At 51.7% G+C, this 16,347-nt stretch overlaps 1 protein-coding gene across 4 annotated transcripts in view; it reads right to left on the reverse strand.

The window, feature by feature from the left end:
* Tbl1x (transducin beta like 1 X-linked) overlaps nt 1-16,347 on the reverse strand; it is a 180,059-nt gene that overhangs the window by 18,854 nt on the left and 144,858 nt on the right. For all 4 annotated transcript variants that reach the window (XM_048797384.1, XM_015505237.2, XM_048797385.1 and 1 more), the window contains 2 exons: nt 5,235-5,380; nt 2,799-3,078 (listed from right to left, as the gene is read on the reverse strand). In XM_048797384.1, coding sequence (XP_048653341.1) covers nt 2,799-3,078; nt 5,235-5,380 — 426 coding nt within the window. The remainder of the gene's footprint in view (nt 1-2,798; nt 3,079-5,234; nt 5,381-16,347) is intronic.

Consider the following 16,347-nt stretch of genomic DNA (forward strand, 5'->3'; position numbering starts at 1 on the left):
CAGGTATTTTGTTATAATAACAGAAAACATTCTTCAAATTTGAACAAAGGATAAAGACAGCTATTTATAACTGAAGCCCGCCAACCATGGCCTATGGGCCAAATCTAACCCACTGCCACCAATTTTTATAAACAAAGTGCGACTGGAACAGTCACAATTCTGTTTGTGCACTGCCTGTGGCTACCCTTTCAAGCTGAATTGCTTCCCCTAAGAATTTACATGTTTAAGCCCTAACCTACAATACTTTATGAGGAGATTATATTTATACATAGGGACTTCAAAAAGATGGTTACAAGACAGCAACAGAGTAGTGTGATCATCAACCAACCAGCAATAGTCAACAGCTGGCTGTACAATGGGGTCAAGAACAGAGCACCTTTTTGTGAAGGTATTTGGAAAACCCCAGAAATAAGAGTATTCCTTTCCTCTTCAGTGTTAGGTTAACCCAAGAGTGTACTGCTTCTATTTCAACATGTAAAAGTGAGAGAATGCCCGGCCGTCCTGCGCAGACCGAGACCCCTCATACAAAGTTCTCACGTCCTGCTGGAGGAACACCAGGGCTGTTAGGCGCCGACACTTTTATGCTTCAGCAGACGAGGAAAACGTTTTCCACCTTTGGAGAGCATTTTCCCACTCCCCTCTCTTGATGGCAACAGGAGCGCTGGCACCCTTGGTAGCCATGCAGGGCGCGGGAAACGTGAAGCTCCCGGGAGGTGCGGAAGCCCGGCTTTGCATTTGGGAAAGTCCCCACCTCAACAGCCTGGTCTGGGGATTGTGTGTGAGGTACGGGGCCTGAGAAGTGGACCGAGGTGGTGATACTGTGGAATTCCAATCTGCACAATGACCCAGACCCAGAGCGGCCAGCCAGGGTGACTGTGTGCAGACCTGGCCTATACAGAGCACAGAGTGCCTGCTCCTGGGCCCACGGTGGGCAGCCAGCCTCCAGAGGTGCAGGCCAGGTGTGGCGGACCAACCAGCAAGGAGCACACCTTGGGGCAGGTGGTCAGCAGAGCGTCTTCTAGCTAGACACTGTCTCAACACACCAGGCTCTCACCCTGGGTCCCTGGACAGGGGCCTCCCTCCTCTCTGGCCTAGTTTTAAATAACTTCAACGTAGGAGTTAGTCATCTTGATGGTGAAAATAAACCAGGCTAATGCTGCTGCTAGAAGTCCCCGAAAGGCCCATTTTTGCTGAAGGCTTGTGGTACTATCGGGAGGTGGAGGAGTCTTTCAGAGGATGGGACTTGTGGTACCAAAGTTAGGTCACTGGAGATGTCACCCTGAAAGAAATGGCGGGCCTCCCCTCTGTCCATGTTCCTCTGCCTCCTGGCTGGTGATATAAGTGGTTTGCTTTGCCACAGGCTCCTCCCCTGGCCAGAGGCCTAAAGCAACGGAGTTGCCTGACCTTGAACTGGAATCACCAGCACTGTGAGCCAAAATAAACCCTTCCACTTTATGAGCTGCTCACCACAGGTATTTCATTATAGTAACAGAGCCCTGCCAGAGAACCATATCAGAAAGTGGCTGTTTCTCTCTCAAATTGCGGGACAGAGAATATTGTGGGTCAGAGTTAAGTCTATAACTTCAGATCTGCCCACAGTGTCCACTGCAGTGGTAGAGTGGAGAGGCTGCCTTACTGCGAGACAAGAGCTGGCTGTGGATGCCAGGGTGGGCATGGGACTCGGGGGACAGAAAGACATACCCATGCCTTCCAGGCTTGGGAATAACATGGATACCACTTTATAGTTTCTAAAGATTTAAAAGAAATGGGTGCAGTTTAAACACTTGCAAAATATCTTCCTTGGGAAACAATGATTTCTCAAAGTTTACTAATTATAAATGCTTTTTGGTGACATAAGATGACAAAAACAACTACATCTATTGTGTCTGCTTCTGAAAACTTGAGGGTCCTACCCCACTTCAGTGAACAGTGACTCTTCTGTACAAGCCAGATATTTTCTCTTTCGTCTCTATTCCACAATTTTGGGCCTTATGAATAGTGATCCTGTAGGATGCGACTGGGGGTCTTTATCTTGTGTTGGGTGATGGCCTTTGTGCCACCTGACTGTAACCTGTGGATGGTAAATAGCCAGAGCATGGCCACGGGTTGAAGCCTCAGAGGCCATTAGGCAGCTCTCTGCAAGAGGGGAAGCCGCGGCAAATGGGACTATGGGATCAGATGCCAGTGTCACATTTTCCTTCACCCTCCAGCTGCATGAAGGAAACCAGTTTCTAACTAAGGAAGCACACACGCACTACATACATACACATGCACACACTCAGCCACATCACATATGCACATATACACACAAACATGCACATGCATGTGAACTCGGACCCCCAAGCAGAACCTCTGGAGTTCATAAGGATCTCTGGTTTATCTGCTCAACATTCCTGAGCAAATGCCTAACAGGGACTAACCTCCAGGGGCAGACCAAATAAGATGACTCCCCATGCCTGGGCGGGGGTGCCCGAGAAGTCACGGTGAGCTCAACTCTTATCCCACCGTTTGGCCTAAAGCCTGCACAGTGCGAGGCTGGAGGCTGGACCAAAGGCCTCTGGGAACAGCACCTTTGCTCTTGTTGGACAGGACTCATACTGGACGTGGCCTGGATGGGCTTGGGTTCTCAGAAGAGCAAGATCCCCTACAACCAAGGATCCTGCAGCCAAGATGAATTTGGATGGGAAAGGCGGCAGGCCGACCTCCCACGGCCGGCCGTTTGCAAAGCCCTGCGAGGCGGTCCTGGCGCAGGAGCGCGATGTGCCAGGAGCCCGGGAGCCCCGACGCCCCACACTTACTTATTGCGTGCGCGCCGTTCTCCTCCCCGTTCACCGTGGCCTCTCCATTCTTTGGTGGGTTTTGCTGGGAAACGGCTGCGGGGGCTGGGGTGGCTGCGGTGGTGGTGGCGGTGGCTGTGGCCGTGGCGGCGGCTGCAGCGGCTGCGGCGGCCGCGTTGGCCTGCTGCTGCTGCGCGAGCTTCTCCCTGAACGCCTGCTGCCGCGTCTGCACCACGTCGGGCATCACGGCGTCGATCAGGGACAGGGACTCTATGGGGCGGCCGTCGAACACCGTGCCATCCTGCGGAAGCAAGCTGGTCAGCTCCCGCGCACGGGGACGCCCCGTCCGGGGTGCAGTGGGCACCCACGGGAGCAGGCTGCAGGGACTCCGTGCAGGGGCGGCCGGTCCTGGAGACCCAGCTGCAGTGCTCATCCTGAGTGGCAGCTCTGACATCCGGTAAGCAGCGAGCCACATCTGGGCATTAAGGACACCTGCCCAGAACCACTTCATCCTGCATCCTGGGGGACATTTCTCCACGTCTGGAGCCACCGGGTGAAGGGAGGTGGCGGGGTGGAGAGGTGTTGCACTGCCCTCGGGTGGGTGGAGGCCAGGAATGCAGCCCCACGTCCTCTAGCACACAGGGGGTTTTTCCAAGAGACCCCTGCCCCCAGCGCAGAATCTTGAGGCTGGGAATCCACCCCCGTGCTAAGGGCTGCTGGAAAGTCTGAATAACCAGCCACTTACTTGGGAGGGGGAACTCTTTGGTAGCATTAAGCACAATTTAGAAATGACTACGCCATTCAGCATTTGATTACCGGTGCGTTTGTCCACTTGATTTAATAAAATAAGCACTTGGGGCTATTTGGGATGACTTCTCTGGGTTCAAAGGACGGCCACGATGAAGCCATGATATAACCCACAACAAAAATTGCTTGGTTCTCAGTCACATTTTTATCGATCGCTGTTTGATTCTCTGGTTTGTATCAACCATGAAAAATTTCTCAACACACTTCAAAATACGGGAGGAAGTTCGTTCAGATATTTGAGTTGCATGAAATGCAACAAGCCTCCACGCTGTGTCTGCTGAGTGCTGAACTTGAATCACCTCCGAAATGAGGAGGAATTGAGGCACATCAGCCCACCTGATTTCTGATGACGATGCACTGTTTGAAATCACAGAAACTGTAGGAAACGATATACACCGCCTCCCCAGCCCCCTGCCCACTGGACTGTAGCCGTGGAAGCACTGGCCGAGGCCGAGCAGTCCTGAGGCTCACAGGTGACCTTCCTCCTTCATGCAGTCCCACCCCAAACAGCTGGCCAAGGTGCCAGACGGTATCTGCCCGAGGTAATCAAAACACCTCCTCATCTACATTCTAAAGCACACTGTCGCATTTTCTTAAATGACTGGAAACTTCTGTCAAGTGAGATCTTTCATCGACCTCTAGACACCCTGGCGTTTGGGTGGCTGAAACATCACGGAGGGATTTTGGCCTTGAGAGCCCCAGGAAACGGGCAGGCAGAGGAAAATCAGATCACTACATCCCCCAATCTGAGAGCTTGTGGGGGACCAGGGGTCATGTGCTCATCTCCCCACGATTGCTGGCTCTACAGACACAGACCAGGTGGGGCCTGAAAGAGTCAGGCAGACCACTCGCACACAAGCAATGTTAAGGAAAGGAGGAGGACACTACCAAGGAAGGAGGAGCAAGAGGCAGGCAGACTGGGATGGTTTCCAAGACACAGGCTGGTGAAAAAATGGCCGACGAATTCATGAGACAGAAAAGAAGATACATTATTTCTGAAATAAAGTTGAATAAAATGCTCTGAATAAGCAAGGCGTGTAAGGGTCAGACTAGTGTCAGAGAAAACAGGAGGGAGGGAGCCCTGGAAGGCTGGGTGTGCTGGGCAGGACAGATCAGGGTAGGCTGTGGCCAGATCTCTGAGAAGGGTGGAGTTCAGTAAGGGTGGGATCCAGGTGAAGATGGCCAGAGATTCTACGGATGTCAGGAAGCCCAAAGAATCTTCTCTAGAGAATCTCCAGTACAGAGACGGGTGAGGAAGCCCTTTAGAACCTGAATGATCAATCCTCCCATGTGCTATAAAACTGGCACCAACACTATCTCAATCTGAAAGGCACCAGGGGACACAAGCGAATTGGTAGGATTCAGTTCACTGCTCCATCCTCAGCCTCTGAATATAATCATAAAAATAATCCTGACAACCTCTCACTGGAGGATCACCCTCTCTCCTCCCGACGCTCCTTCCGGTCATGCCTGTGATTCTGCATATTTACATGGAAAACCCAGATCCCCGGAAGAGGGACAGTGAAGGCTGCAGAAGCCCACCCCGAGACGGCCCAGGGAAGCCCGGACTCCGTCCTGCACCCTGCTAATGCACATCTAGATGCAGGGCTCTGCGGGCTAGCAGTGGGGCAGGCCCCGGGGTGTGCCTACCTCGTTGATGCTGATCTCGGCCTCCACATACTGCAGTCCCTTCTGCAGGATGGAGATGAGGGCAGCCGGCGGCACTAGTGTCCCGTTGATGTTGGACTGGCTGATGTGGCTCTCGATCCCAAACGTGAAGGCCGAGTGGGAAAAACCTGCCGGAGGAGGAAGCCAAGCGGGTGGAGGTGAGAGAACATGAGGCCAAGGTCACCCCGTGTGGGTGCGAGGTGGGAAATGCCCACAACAGAACAGCCTTCCCAGCCCACAGATGTGCCTTGACTAACGTGGAGTGACGCCTCGATAAACCCACGGGAAGCTGGAAATGCACAGAGCAGCCCTGACCCGCCGGCACCACAGCTTCCCCCGGCCAACCGTAAGGGCGTTCAGAACCGTCATCACCTGGCATCTGGGCAGAAACCATTAAGACAAAGCCTGCTCTACAACCAAGCGCTGAAGCCTCTCCTGGACCTGCACAGATGGTTCTGCAGTTTAGGCTGGGTGTCCTCCAAGGCCCCTGTGTTGAAGGCTTCATCCCAGGCCACAGTGCTAACAGGTGGTAGTGGCACCTTTAATAGGTAGGGCCTACTGGGAGGAAGTTGGCTTGCTGGGGGTGAGGCCTTGGAGGGGATATTGGGACCCCAGCCCTCTCCCGTCTCCGGTGAGGTGAGTGGTTCCTTCCTCCCTGTGCTCCCACCATAGGTCCAGAGGCAACAGGGCCAAGCAACCATGGACCAGAAGCCTGAAACCGTGAGTCAGAGCAAACCTTTCCTCCGTATAAGCCAAGTATCTCAGGCATTTTGTCACAGTAATGGGAAGCTCACACTGATGGGCATCTTGTACATTACGGGATCTAAAGACACCAAACACAGTATCCAGAAAGTGCTGACAATATAGCATACTGTACGGAATGGGCTTCCATCTTGCTTGGGGAAAGAGCCAAATTCAAAATTTAAAGTAAGGTTTCCACTGAATTCCTATTGCCTGTGCACCACCGTGAAGCTGAAAAACTAAGCTGAAACATCTGTAAGTTGCCACCGACTATATCAAGAAGCAGAACACAGCACGGTGTGCCCGAGTGCCCTGGCTGGATGTGTCTGTTACAGAAATTCAACCTCCGGCTTCCACCAACTCCTGGTTTGAATTGCTCTTTGCCGTAGCTCAGTGCTGGTCTGTGCCCCAGCTGCAGTGCACATGAGGAGCTGTCCCTCAGCCCAAGAAGAGGGCAGCCGGTGCCTGGCTCAGAACGCTCACAGGCAGGCGGGGACAGACAACCGCACACCAAACACCCCAGGGAAAGAGGCTGCTCAGGCCAGAGGGTGTGGCATCGAGCAGTTCTCTGGAAGCTGGGGATTCTCCCTTTTCTATTTTTGCTTTATTGACGCATTATAATTATGCATAACCTGGGATCCGTCCATGTGCTTAACGGTTTGATCCGTCTCATTCCCCAGCACCTCAAACATGCCAGGCACGTGCTCTACCGCCGAGCTACACCAGCCCTTTCCCGATTTCTTCTCCTCGTCTCCAAACGCCAGCTGCTAATAAGCAAAATGCTTGAAAAATTCCAGACGTTTTCAGATAAGCTTTGGATGATGGTCCTTGAAAGATGGATGTTAGAAAACACAAAGAAAACGGCTCTGCAGGGGAGGGCATGTGAGACTGGGGGGACTGAGGATCAGGGACCTTCCACAGCCCTTTCTCGGGGACAGAGGGGTAGCACCCTACTGACAGATGCCTGTGGCAGGTGTTCTCACTACTCCTAATTCCCCCGTTAGGAAGCTCTGCTCACTATGACAGCATCACTGGCCTGTAGGCCACAGACCTCCCTATGCCAGAGGAGGGGCCTCTCAGCCTTGCTGGGCCCTGGCCTCTTTCAGCCAGCCAGACGGGGTCAGCCATGGACCCTGTGGCCCTCTGCCTAGGTCCCTCTGCCTCTCCCCCTCCACACATAGGCTGCCGTTGCAATAACCCGTCTGCCCACTAGGGGGGAATGTCCCTCCACGACGGAGACTGCCCTGTGTTCTCCTCCTTCCCCCTTTCCCACTCTCGCCTCAACCCACACGGCCTGGCTACACACAGAATCCGGAGCTTATATTTATCTAATAAAGTAACATGGTGGTTGCTCTTCATTTTAAAATCAGTCGCACAGAATCTTGCATCTCTCTTTACACCACCACCACTACCTAATTAGGTTGCTGTTCAGAATCCCTCTCCACTGCTCTGTTTAGATAGAGGCTGGGCCTCTAGGAGGCAGTAAGAACCAGATGAGGCCAGAAGTGGAGCCTGCAAGACTGAGTCCCGGTGGTTTACAAGAAGAGAAAGAATCCAAAGACAAGGGTGTGCTGCCCGTCTCCTGTGGCGAGGTGAGTGTGCCCCTCCTCCCTATGCTCCCACCATACGTCCACGTCTCCTGCCTCGTGATGCTCTGCACCAACGAGGCCATTGACAGAAGGCGCCCCTCGACCTTGGACCACCACACCACAGTTAAAACGGAACTCTCAGGCTCAGAGGCAAAGCACTGGCCCAGCTTGCATAAGGCCTTGGATTCCATCCCCCAGCACTGCCAAACATAAATACTGCTTTCTTCTTTATAAAGTAGCCTCCCTCAGGTATTTCATTATAGCAAAACAGACTAGTACATAACCAAAGTCCCTTTATGGTTGACTATCTTGACTCTCTCTCCACCTTCATTTCCTATGACCTCCCTACCCCAGCCCCAGGCCTTGCACAACCAATGACTGTATTATCCCAAGTTTTGGTCATTCAGGTTTCTGGAGAGGTGGAGACTACAAAAACTCCAATGGACAGAGGGAGCGGGGCCACAGTAGATTCTCGGCTTGACGCCCTGCTGCCTGTTCAGGTCGAGGTGGCTGCTCTCTCCTAAGACTTCATGATTCTCGTGGTTCACAGGAGCCATCGCCCTGGCCGTCTTCCCTTCTGTGTCCCGACTAGCTGACGCGACTGAGCATTGCAGGTCACAGGCCATTTCTCATCCTCCTGGTTTCACAAAAAGGCCCAGGGAAGGACTGGGCACGCATTGGCCCCTGACAGGGCTGGTCTCGTACTGACCCTGCTGCAAAAACCTACAGGAATCCAGGGGGGCCTCCTGCAGCCACTCTCTGCTCTACTTACCTGTGTACAGATCAGGTTCCCCAGAGCTTTTGAAGGATCTGATCCATAAGCAATGTAACGAACATTGGAGGGACAAACCCACGTCACTCAGCTTGTAGGGGTGGGGTCACAAGACAACACTCAGCCACCACAGACCAGCATGATCTGCGGCCTGCACCCGAAACCAGCATTAACTGCTATTTAGCGGGTGCCAAGGGGGCTGTGTGAGGCCATCTTGGAAGACATGGCACCTCCAGATGCGTCTCTTCCAGGGCCAGCCTGTCCTCCACCACCACCAGCACCCCACCCTCCCCCAAATGGACTCCAAGGCTAATTAACACGTTCAGTGTGCCCTAGTGGGGACCTCTCCATCTGCACCCGTCAGCTCTCCCTCGGTGTTCGACACAGCTCTGCCGTCCAGTGAGTCATACAGAGTCCAAGATCAGAATGCAAGTGACAGACAGCACCCTAGCGTGGGCCATGGTGGAAGGTACCAAAGTAGTCACAAGGGAGGAGAACGAGGGCTTGGCAGCGTCGTGATGGAAGGTTGTGTGAGGGCCATGGGTTGGTGACCTTGGTGCCAACCTCTAGGCCAGCCTGAAGCCAGCAGGCTCGCCACTTACAAGAGTGTCCCAGTGAGCCCACTCAGGGGTTCCCGACACACCTTGGCTGACATTCTTGGCCGTAGCGGAGGCTGCGTTCTGTGCACTGAAGGGTGCCAAGCAGCACTACCCTTGAGCTCTCCCCTCTAGATGCCAGTAGCCTCCCTCCTCCCAGCCTGCCAATCAAACATGTCTCCAGATGTGTCCAATCGACCCCACCCTGGTTGGGAACCAGTGAGCTGGTTTTGATGCCCTCAAAAGGGGATGCCTCACTACCAGCAGCTCTCCTCAACCCCCATTCCTGCTCGATTCTGGATTGCTGCCAGGGAACACCTATGTGGCCATTCCCCAGAGACTCCAGATAACTCACAGTACTGCTAGAGAACAGCTGGGTGAGCAAAAATATCGCCAGGCAGAAAGCCGAGGTACAACTGAGATGATCCAAGAAAGGCCTAAAACAAGGGCCACATTTTAAAAAGAATGGCCAAGTCCTGTCTGTCTGGAACAAAAGGTCCTCCAGCCTCACAAGAGACGACGACTGTTATGTGAATCTGTCTCACCTACCTGGGCAAGAAGAGTAGACTTAAAATACACCAAGAGCTCGTTTTGTTTCTTGTGATCGCCACACTGCTACAACACAGCCACGTCCACAAATGGCTTCCCAAACTGCTGGGAGTTAACACAATGCACCAGTACGCCCAAGCAATGCTGGCTCTTGGAAATAGCGCTTATTCAGCAGAGCAGACGCTTAATACTCAAGCAGCCGTGGGGGTGGGCTTTGCATCTCTGGCTCTAACCAACACCGAGGGCACCCATGTGCGGCATTCAGAGCCGAGTTCTCATTAAGCGGTTAGCAGACTTACATACTTGGAATACTCAGACTCAAAGCCAATGGGCACAGGAGGTTTATTTCTAAACAGTCCGGGTGAAGGGTTGGCAAACTGAGGCCCATAGGGAGTCTGGCCCACTACCTGTGTTTTTAAATAAAGCTTTATTGGAACAAAGCCTTGTTCATGAGTTGCTAAATTGCCTATGGCCGATTTGAACCTTCCCTGGCAGAGTGCTAAGGAGTTGCGACAGACACCTCGCAGTCCAAGGGAAGCTGCTGGCCATCCTACCGCGCACACAGCAGCCTCCACCCCATGACCAAGAAGGATCTGGCCCCCAGTCTGAATAGTGCCAAGGTGGAGAAACCCCGTTTTCAGATCCCTCTTCCCCCCTGCCTAGTGTCCCTTCCTGATGGCAGCCTCTCTCGCCCTTCAACAGGAGTGGTCGCTGTCTTGTCCGAGCCCCATCAGCATGACTCCCTAGCCTTCTGTTTGCACGGTCACGTGGGGTGTTCCACCCGTTCCGGAGCATCTGAGGGCACGGAGCCCATTCACTGTCTGGGGCACACAGTACCCCCACCCCCACTCCAGCTGCAGCCGCTGGTGCTCCAGGTGTGTTGCTGAACTTGACGGACAGCCGAGAGAAACCAGAGCGCCTGGTGTCAATGAACGGTGGTGAGCATCAAACCGCGTCTTCACTATTTCCAAACAGAGGACTTTAAAGGAAAAGGACAAGAATTAAAGATTTTGGCACAACAGAAAGAAAAGCGAATTCTGAAACCAAAGATATAAAGGGTAGTTTCAAAACTGTGAAGAGGGATCTCGGTCACAAACTGTTCATGTTTAATAATAACTACAACAGTAAAGCTAATGACACCAAGGGCTTTCTAAAATCAATCAAAGAGCCTTGGCAAAAACCTATGATTGAAAAAACCCACATTGCAGATGAGGAAACCAAGTCACAGGGCAGGTAAGAGATCTCCGTGAGGTCCTGGAATTCCATGTCCTACAAGGTCCCCTTCAGTGCTAAAATTCTACATCAAGAAAAATTACCTCCACATCCTGCTGAGACCTGAGGGGCTGTTGTTTAAGGCAGTGACTGAAACACAAAGAGCCACCTCCCGAGACAGGTAAGCGACTCTGGTCTGGCCCTGGGATTCACAGATACCCAACAGGCACTGGCTGACACTTCTCCAACCCAGTGTGTCGAAGGGAATGGAGGAGGACGATGGCGTCATCAAAGAAACCCAGGTGGTGGACGGGCCTTTTGTTTCCACAAAAACTAACATCCCCATTCACAGCCCTGCGCTCTCCAAGGTCAACATTTCCTGGTCAAGGTTTCTCCTGTAGAACTGCAGCTGCCTGAAAGCCACCGGCTCCCCTGCCAGAGGTGAGTCAAGGTGGTGGTGGAAGGAGGTGCTGATAAAATCAAGAAGGGAGAGAGGCCAAGGGCGACCATGCAGGAGCAGGGCAGACCAATCCAGAGCACCCTCTCTCTTCGACTTGGCAACAGTCAACAGAAAGAGTAAGAGCTGGGTATCGCATCCTGCTCTCTGGGGCTTGCTTGCACTCTCTCTTTGAACAGTGATGGATTAGTTTCCCCAGAGAATTACATTTTCTGCCCAACAAGCAATTCTGAACCTATGTAAACTTGTTTTATCTGTGGTGAAAGGCACACAAATATGCTGAGAATTCTTTTTGATTTTGCTGTGGACCTCACAGAGCATGTTCACATCACCTTTACAACCTCGACATAAATGTTTAAAAAAAAAAAAATCCTGCAAAACCCAATATGACTCCCAAACTAATTCTCCGAGAACAGAAGCAGGGAGAAATGTTCTTAGGGGCTGCAGATGGGTTCTAGATGACCTGCCCACCGTAACATGGAATTTAGCATAAAATGGAACTGCCTTGGCTGGCGTCCCAAAGAAAATACCAGAAGGATCTCGTTAAAAATCGGGTTTCGCTTATAACATCTGGCCAGACCCCAAGGCTGGCGGTTAAGTACAGTGTGGGCTCAGATGACTGCACACCATGTGGCCATGCCAACATCATTTTAATATCCTCTCAACACGGGAAACATGAGCCCTGCTCAGGTGATAAACTAAAGGTTGCCTCGGCCTCCCCAGCCATGATGGCCTTGGGGCGAGACGCCTGTGGGGGCCCTGGTGGGTGGGTGGACAAGGAGGTGCCTTCCTGTCGAGGGTCACGGAGTCTCAGCATAAGCAGTCGACCTCACTTCCCGGCTTCAGTTAGGGAACGCGAGACTCAGCCAGTTTTTAATGAATAGCACCGTTAGAAGCCTCAACAGAAATTTAACAGAAAGTTATCCCAAGGTGGAAGAACTAACTTACATTATTATACAATCAGCACAATCCCTGTTCTCACACTGGGGAACTTCAGGTCTCTTGTCCACGTGGATTGATTCATATTTATAATCCTCGTGGTCATAGAACACTGGAGTTCTGTGTTTTTTTTTTTTAAATAAACCTGACACAATATGAACATTTTCATTTGTGGCTTATTGGTCTTGGTAGCCACCACGGAGAAGACACGTGACTCACTCCATCTCCAAGTAGAGTTTTCAAAACTGAACTACAGGCTTCTGAGGAGAGGTTCCAAGGTTCTGGATGGTGATAATCTCTGCTGCCAGTCTCATTTTCCAGAATCTTCTCCAACCTGTCACATTTTCTTTCCTTTCCCTGCTCTTAACCTCTTTCCCTCTCCTCTTCTTTCTAGGACTTAGTGAACTCAGGGGTGCTTTATCACTGAGCTACACCCCTAGCCCTTTCTGTTTTGAGAGGGGGTCTTGCTAAATTGCTTAGGTCTCGCTAAGTTGCCATCCCCCTGCCTCAGTCTCCTGAGCTGTTGGGATGACAGGCTTGTGCTTCTGCATCCAGCTATTGCACACGTTTAATATCACACTTATCTGCCTCTGTGACAGTCAGCTCTTCAGGTATCTGTGATCCTCCCTGGGCAGGGAGAAGAAATAAGATTTCTAGCTCTGTCTTCATCCTAGCAGGGAGGGCAGTGCCTCCACTTAACAACTTACCAAGAGACATTTGTAGAACTGGAAATTGTGATAAGTGCTATATCCCTGAACACCAACAACTCTCAGCTGGGCACATGGGACACACCTGTATCCCAGCTACCAGGGAGGCTGAGGCAGGAGGATTTCAAGTTTGAGGCCTACCTTGGAAACTGTCAAAATAAAAATAAAAAGGGCTGAGACTGCAGCTCAGTGGCAGACAGACTGCATGGCAGGCACTCGGTCCCAGGTACCATGACTAGTACCAAGGGAAAACCCCGAACCTCACACTCCCTGGGGGTACTCAAAGTGATTTTAAGTAGCACAGGGACAAATGTTTAAAAGTTTACTTAACGTGTGCTATACCGACAGACATAGACGGAACTAACGTACCAGTACCTACCAGTATGCTTTAGAGGAATGGTTCAGCTTAAGGAAAAATATTAGAGAATATTAATAAAATATGCAAACATGGCAAAAGTTCAGATGATCAGTGAAGAGCAGAGAGGCTGAGAAACGTACGTTCAGACAGTCGGGAGGATAGAGGTTTTCCGAGCAGGAGGAAGTCGAGAATGTGAGCGCACACCACTGGCTCATGGGAGGGCGAGTCTCAGGCAAAAGTGGCTCAATGACAGTCCACAGGACAAAATCTGGCCGTGACCCGTTTTTGTAAATAGTTTTATTGGGACACAGCTCTTGCCATGTGCTTCCATGATTTCAGGGGCTGTTTCTGCACCATGAAGACAGAGATGAACGGTTTTGACACAAGCTAAAATATGACTATCTAAGCCCTCGCCTCAGGGAGACCTGGACTGGGGGCAAAGCAGTCCTTGCGATCACACTTTCCGAAAAGCCCAACTTGTTTTATGGGGCCGGGACGATCCCAATTCCCAGCCTGGATGAGGAAACTTGAAAAGGGACATCCCGGCCCCGTTTTCCTCAGGAAGATGAATGTGCACACACCAGACGAGGTGTCGGCAAACCAAGTTCAGCCACATATTCAAAAAGGACAAACTGTCCCAGCCAAGCAGAGTGTATCCCAGGAGTGCAGGTTTAATATCAGAAAATACACTGATGACTTCACCGCATGAAAAACATCAAGAGAAATCCTTCAGGAGGAGGAAGATCCTGCCAAGGGGGTCCATGAAAAAATGCACCGCATCACTAAGCACCAGGGGAATAAGAAAAAGGAAAAAGAGGTGACATCACAAAACTTAGGCTCTTATCAGAAAGGCCTGACGGTTAAGGATGTGAGAAAAGGAAGCCTGGACAGAGGGCTGGTGGGAATGCAGACTGGCAGGGAGTCATGGAAACCGTACGTAAGTTCCCATGCAGTTTAAAAAATGAGTTACCGCACGACCCAGCAGTCCTATTGGCGACATAGGAAAGACAGGGAGCCCACCTCCTGCGCTCACCGTGCTAGTACCATCAAGACAGCCAAGGTATGGAGCGGACCTCCATCTAGGGAGGGGAGGAGGCGGAGGATGTGGCGTGTGCAGACAAGGCCACCCTGGTCCACCTTTTGACAGAGAAGGAACCCTGCCATCTGCAACGTGGATAAACCGCAGGACGCTGTTACCTGCAACAAGCCAGGCGGAGGAAGACGGCAATCGCTCATGTGTGAAACCAAAACAGCAGACAGCAGGTGCCAGGGGCTGGGGTGAGGGCAGGGGAGACGCAGGTCAAAGTGTGCAAACCTCCAATCAGATAAGAGAAATAACTTCAAGAGACCCAGGGAATAGCACAGTTGCGACGGTTAAGAACAATGTACTGTATTTTGAAAATTGCTATTCACGTGACCAAAAAATGCTAAGTATGCAACGTAATGCACAGTTAATTAGCTCCAACGGCCGTTCTGCAGTGCATATATGCTTCAAAAACACTGTGCTGTACACTATCAACACATAAGTACACACAAATGTGGATCTGCAGATCCACATGGCCTGTTCTGAATCCCAGCCTTATGACCTCTGGGCACTCAGACCTCAGGACCTTGGCCCTCAGCTGTGGATGACACAGCGCTGTGTCTTCTTTCTTGGGGCTGGCGGGAATAAACGGCTTCTTCTGTCAGGTACCGAGTATCATGCCTGGCTGTATACAGCAAGTGCTCCATAAGTGTGTGTTACTGGGACAACAGGGACAGAGGCAACCCTGACAGAGGTGGTGGAGGAGGGGGGGGTGAGGGAACTGGGGCCAGGCGGTGGGGCAGACACCATGCAATCGAAAGCCCTGAGCACCCTTGGATTTTCTACAGTAAGCAGCGCTGTAGGCTGCATGCTGGGTGCCTGGGCTGCATGCTGGGTGCCCACCTTCCTAGCAACGCCAGCCTGGAAGGTGAGGTCGCTAAGGAGCGGAGCCTCTGAGGGGTGATGGGGACATGAGGGCAGACCTCTGGGGAACAGAATCGGGCCGTGAGGAAGACAGACAGTAGGGTGGGATGATATGGAGGAAAGCCCGAGAAAATGTCATCCAAAATGTCACTACGGTGGTCAGTGGAGGGACGGGAAAGGGCACCCAGACTGGGGGTCAGTGGAGAGATTGGGGATGGACACAGAATGGGAAGGTCAGGAGAGACATTAGGGATGGACACTCAGATCTGGAGATTCGGGGAGCGATTGGAGAAGGGCACCCAGAGCAGCTCCCTGACCACAGAGACGTGGGGGGAAAGAAAAGGACGGCACTCAGGGGACGGACCGACGTTGATAAGAATGGCCACAGAGGCAGCAGCAAAGGTATGTGCAGAGGCTGCAGGGAAAGGGGACCAAGTGCAGGTGACGTGTTTGCTATTTGGTCTGAAAAGAGGAACAAAGGGAATTTGGTAGGAAATAAAATATGTATCAGTGAGGGACAGTTTGAAGGTCACATTAGCATTTCAGAGCAGGTTGGTCTTCAAGGTAACTTTGAAGAAGGCAGTGCTTGGTAAGCGCCCTTTCATCTTATCTGAAACAGGAAACCTGAGCCAGTTAGACTCCCCCAACGCACCCCCAACTTCTAAAGCAGGAGGGACTATTCAAGTCTTCCACGTCTGTACCAGGGCTGTGTTAATGACTACGGGAAACAATTGGTTATGTGATAAATCAACTAATTCATAAAACACTCAACTGGCCTTCATTCTAGTTGTTTCCCACTCGCTAATCGAACACCCAGCACAGCAATGACAAGTCTCAATCCACAAAATTCAGCTAGTTTTACTTGAAAAAAAAATATTCTTTTTACGAACTTGGTGCAAATGAGGCTCTCTCTCTTCTGACACAGGTGAAAGAATTCATTCAGACAGACGAGGAGGCAGCAAAGACAGAAACCAATTAGAACAGTCAACTTAGAACAGACCAGCAGCACACAGGAACCAGGCGGCCGGGGGGTGACGAACATCTGGAAGGTACGAAGCACCAACTCTGCATTCTGCTCCCGAAGGTGGTTATAACCCAACCAAGAGACTGGTTGAGGAAAACGGTCTTCACCAATGAAGAGGAGGAGTTTGTGGGTAACTCGCAACAATGCCAGCAGGTCCCCCCCCAAAACACAACACACGCTCACGCACACAGCGCCGCGCACTG

This window comes from Marmota marmota, unplaced genomic scaffold, assembly GCF_001458135.2.
Source record: "Marmota marmota marmota unplaced genomic scaffold, marMar, whole genome shotgun sequence".
In the NCBI taxonomy this organism is placed as follows: Eukaryota; Metazoa; Chordata; class Mammalia; order Rodentia; family Sciuridae; genus Marmota; species Marmota marmota.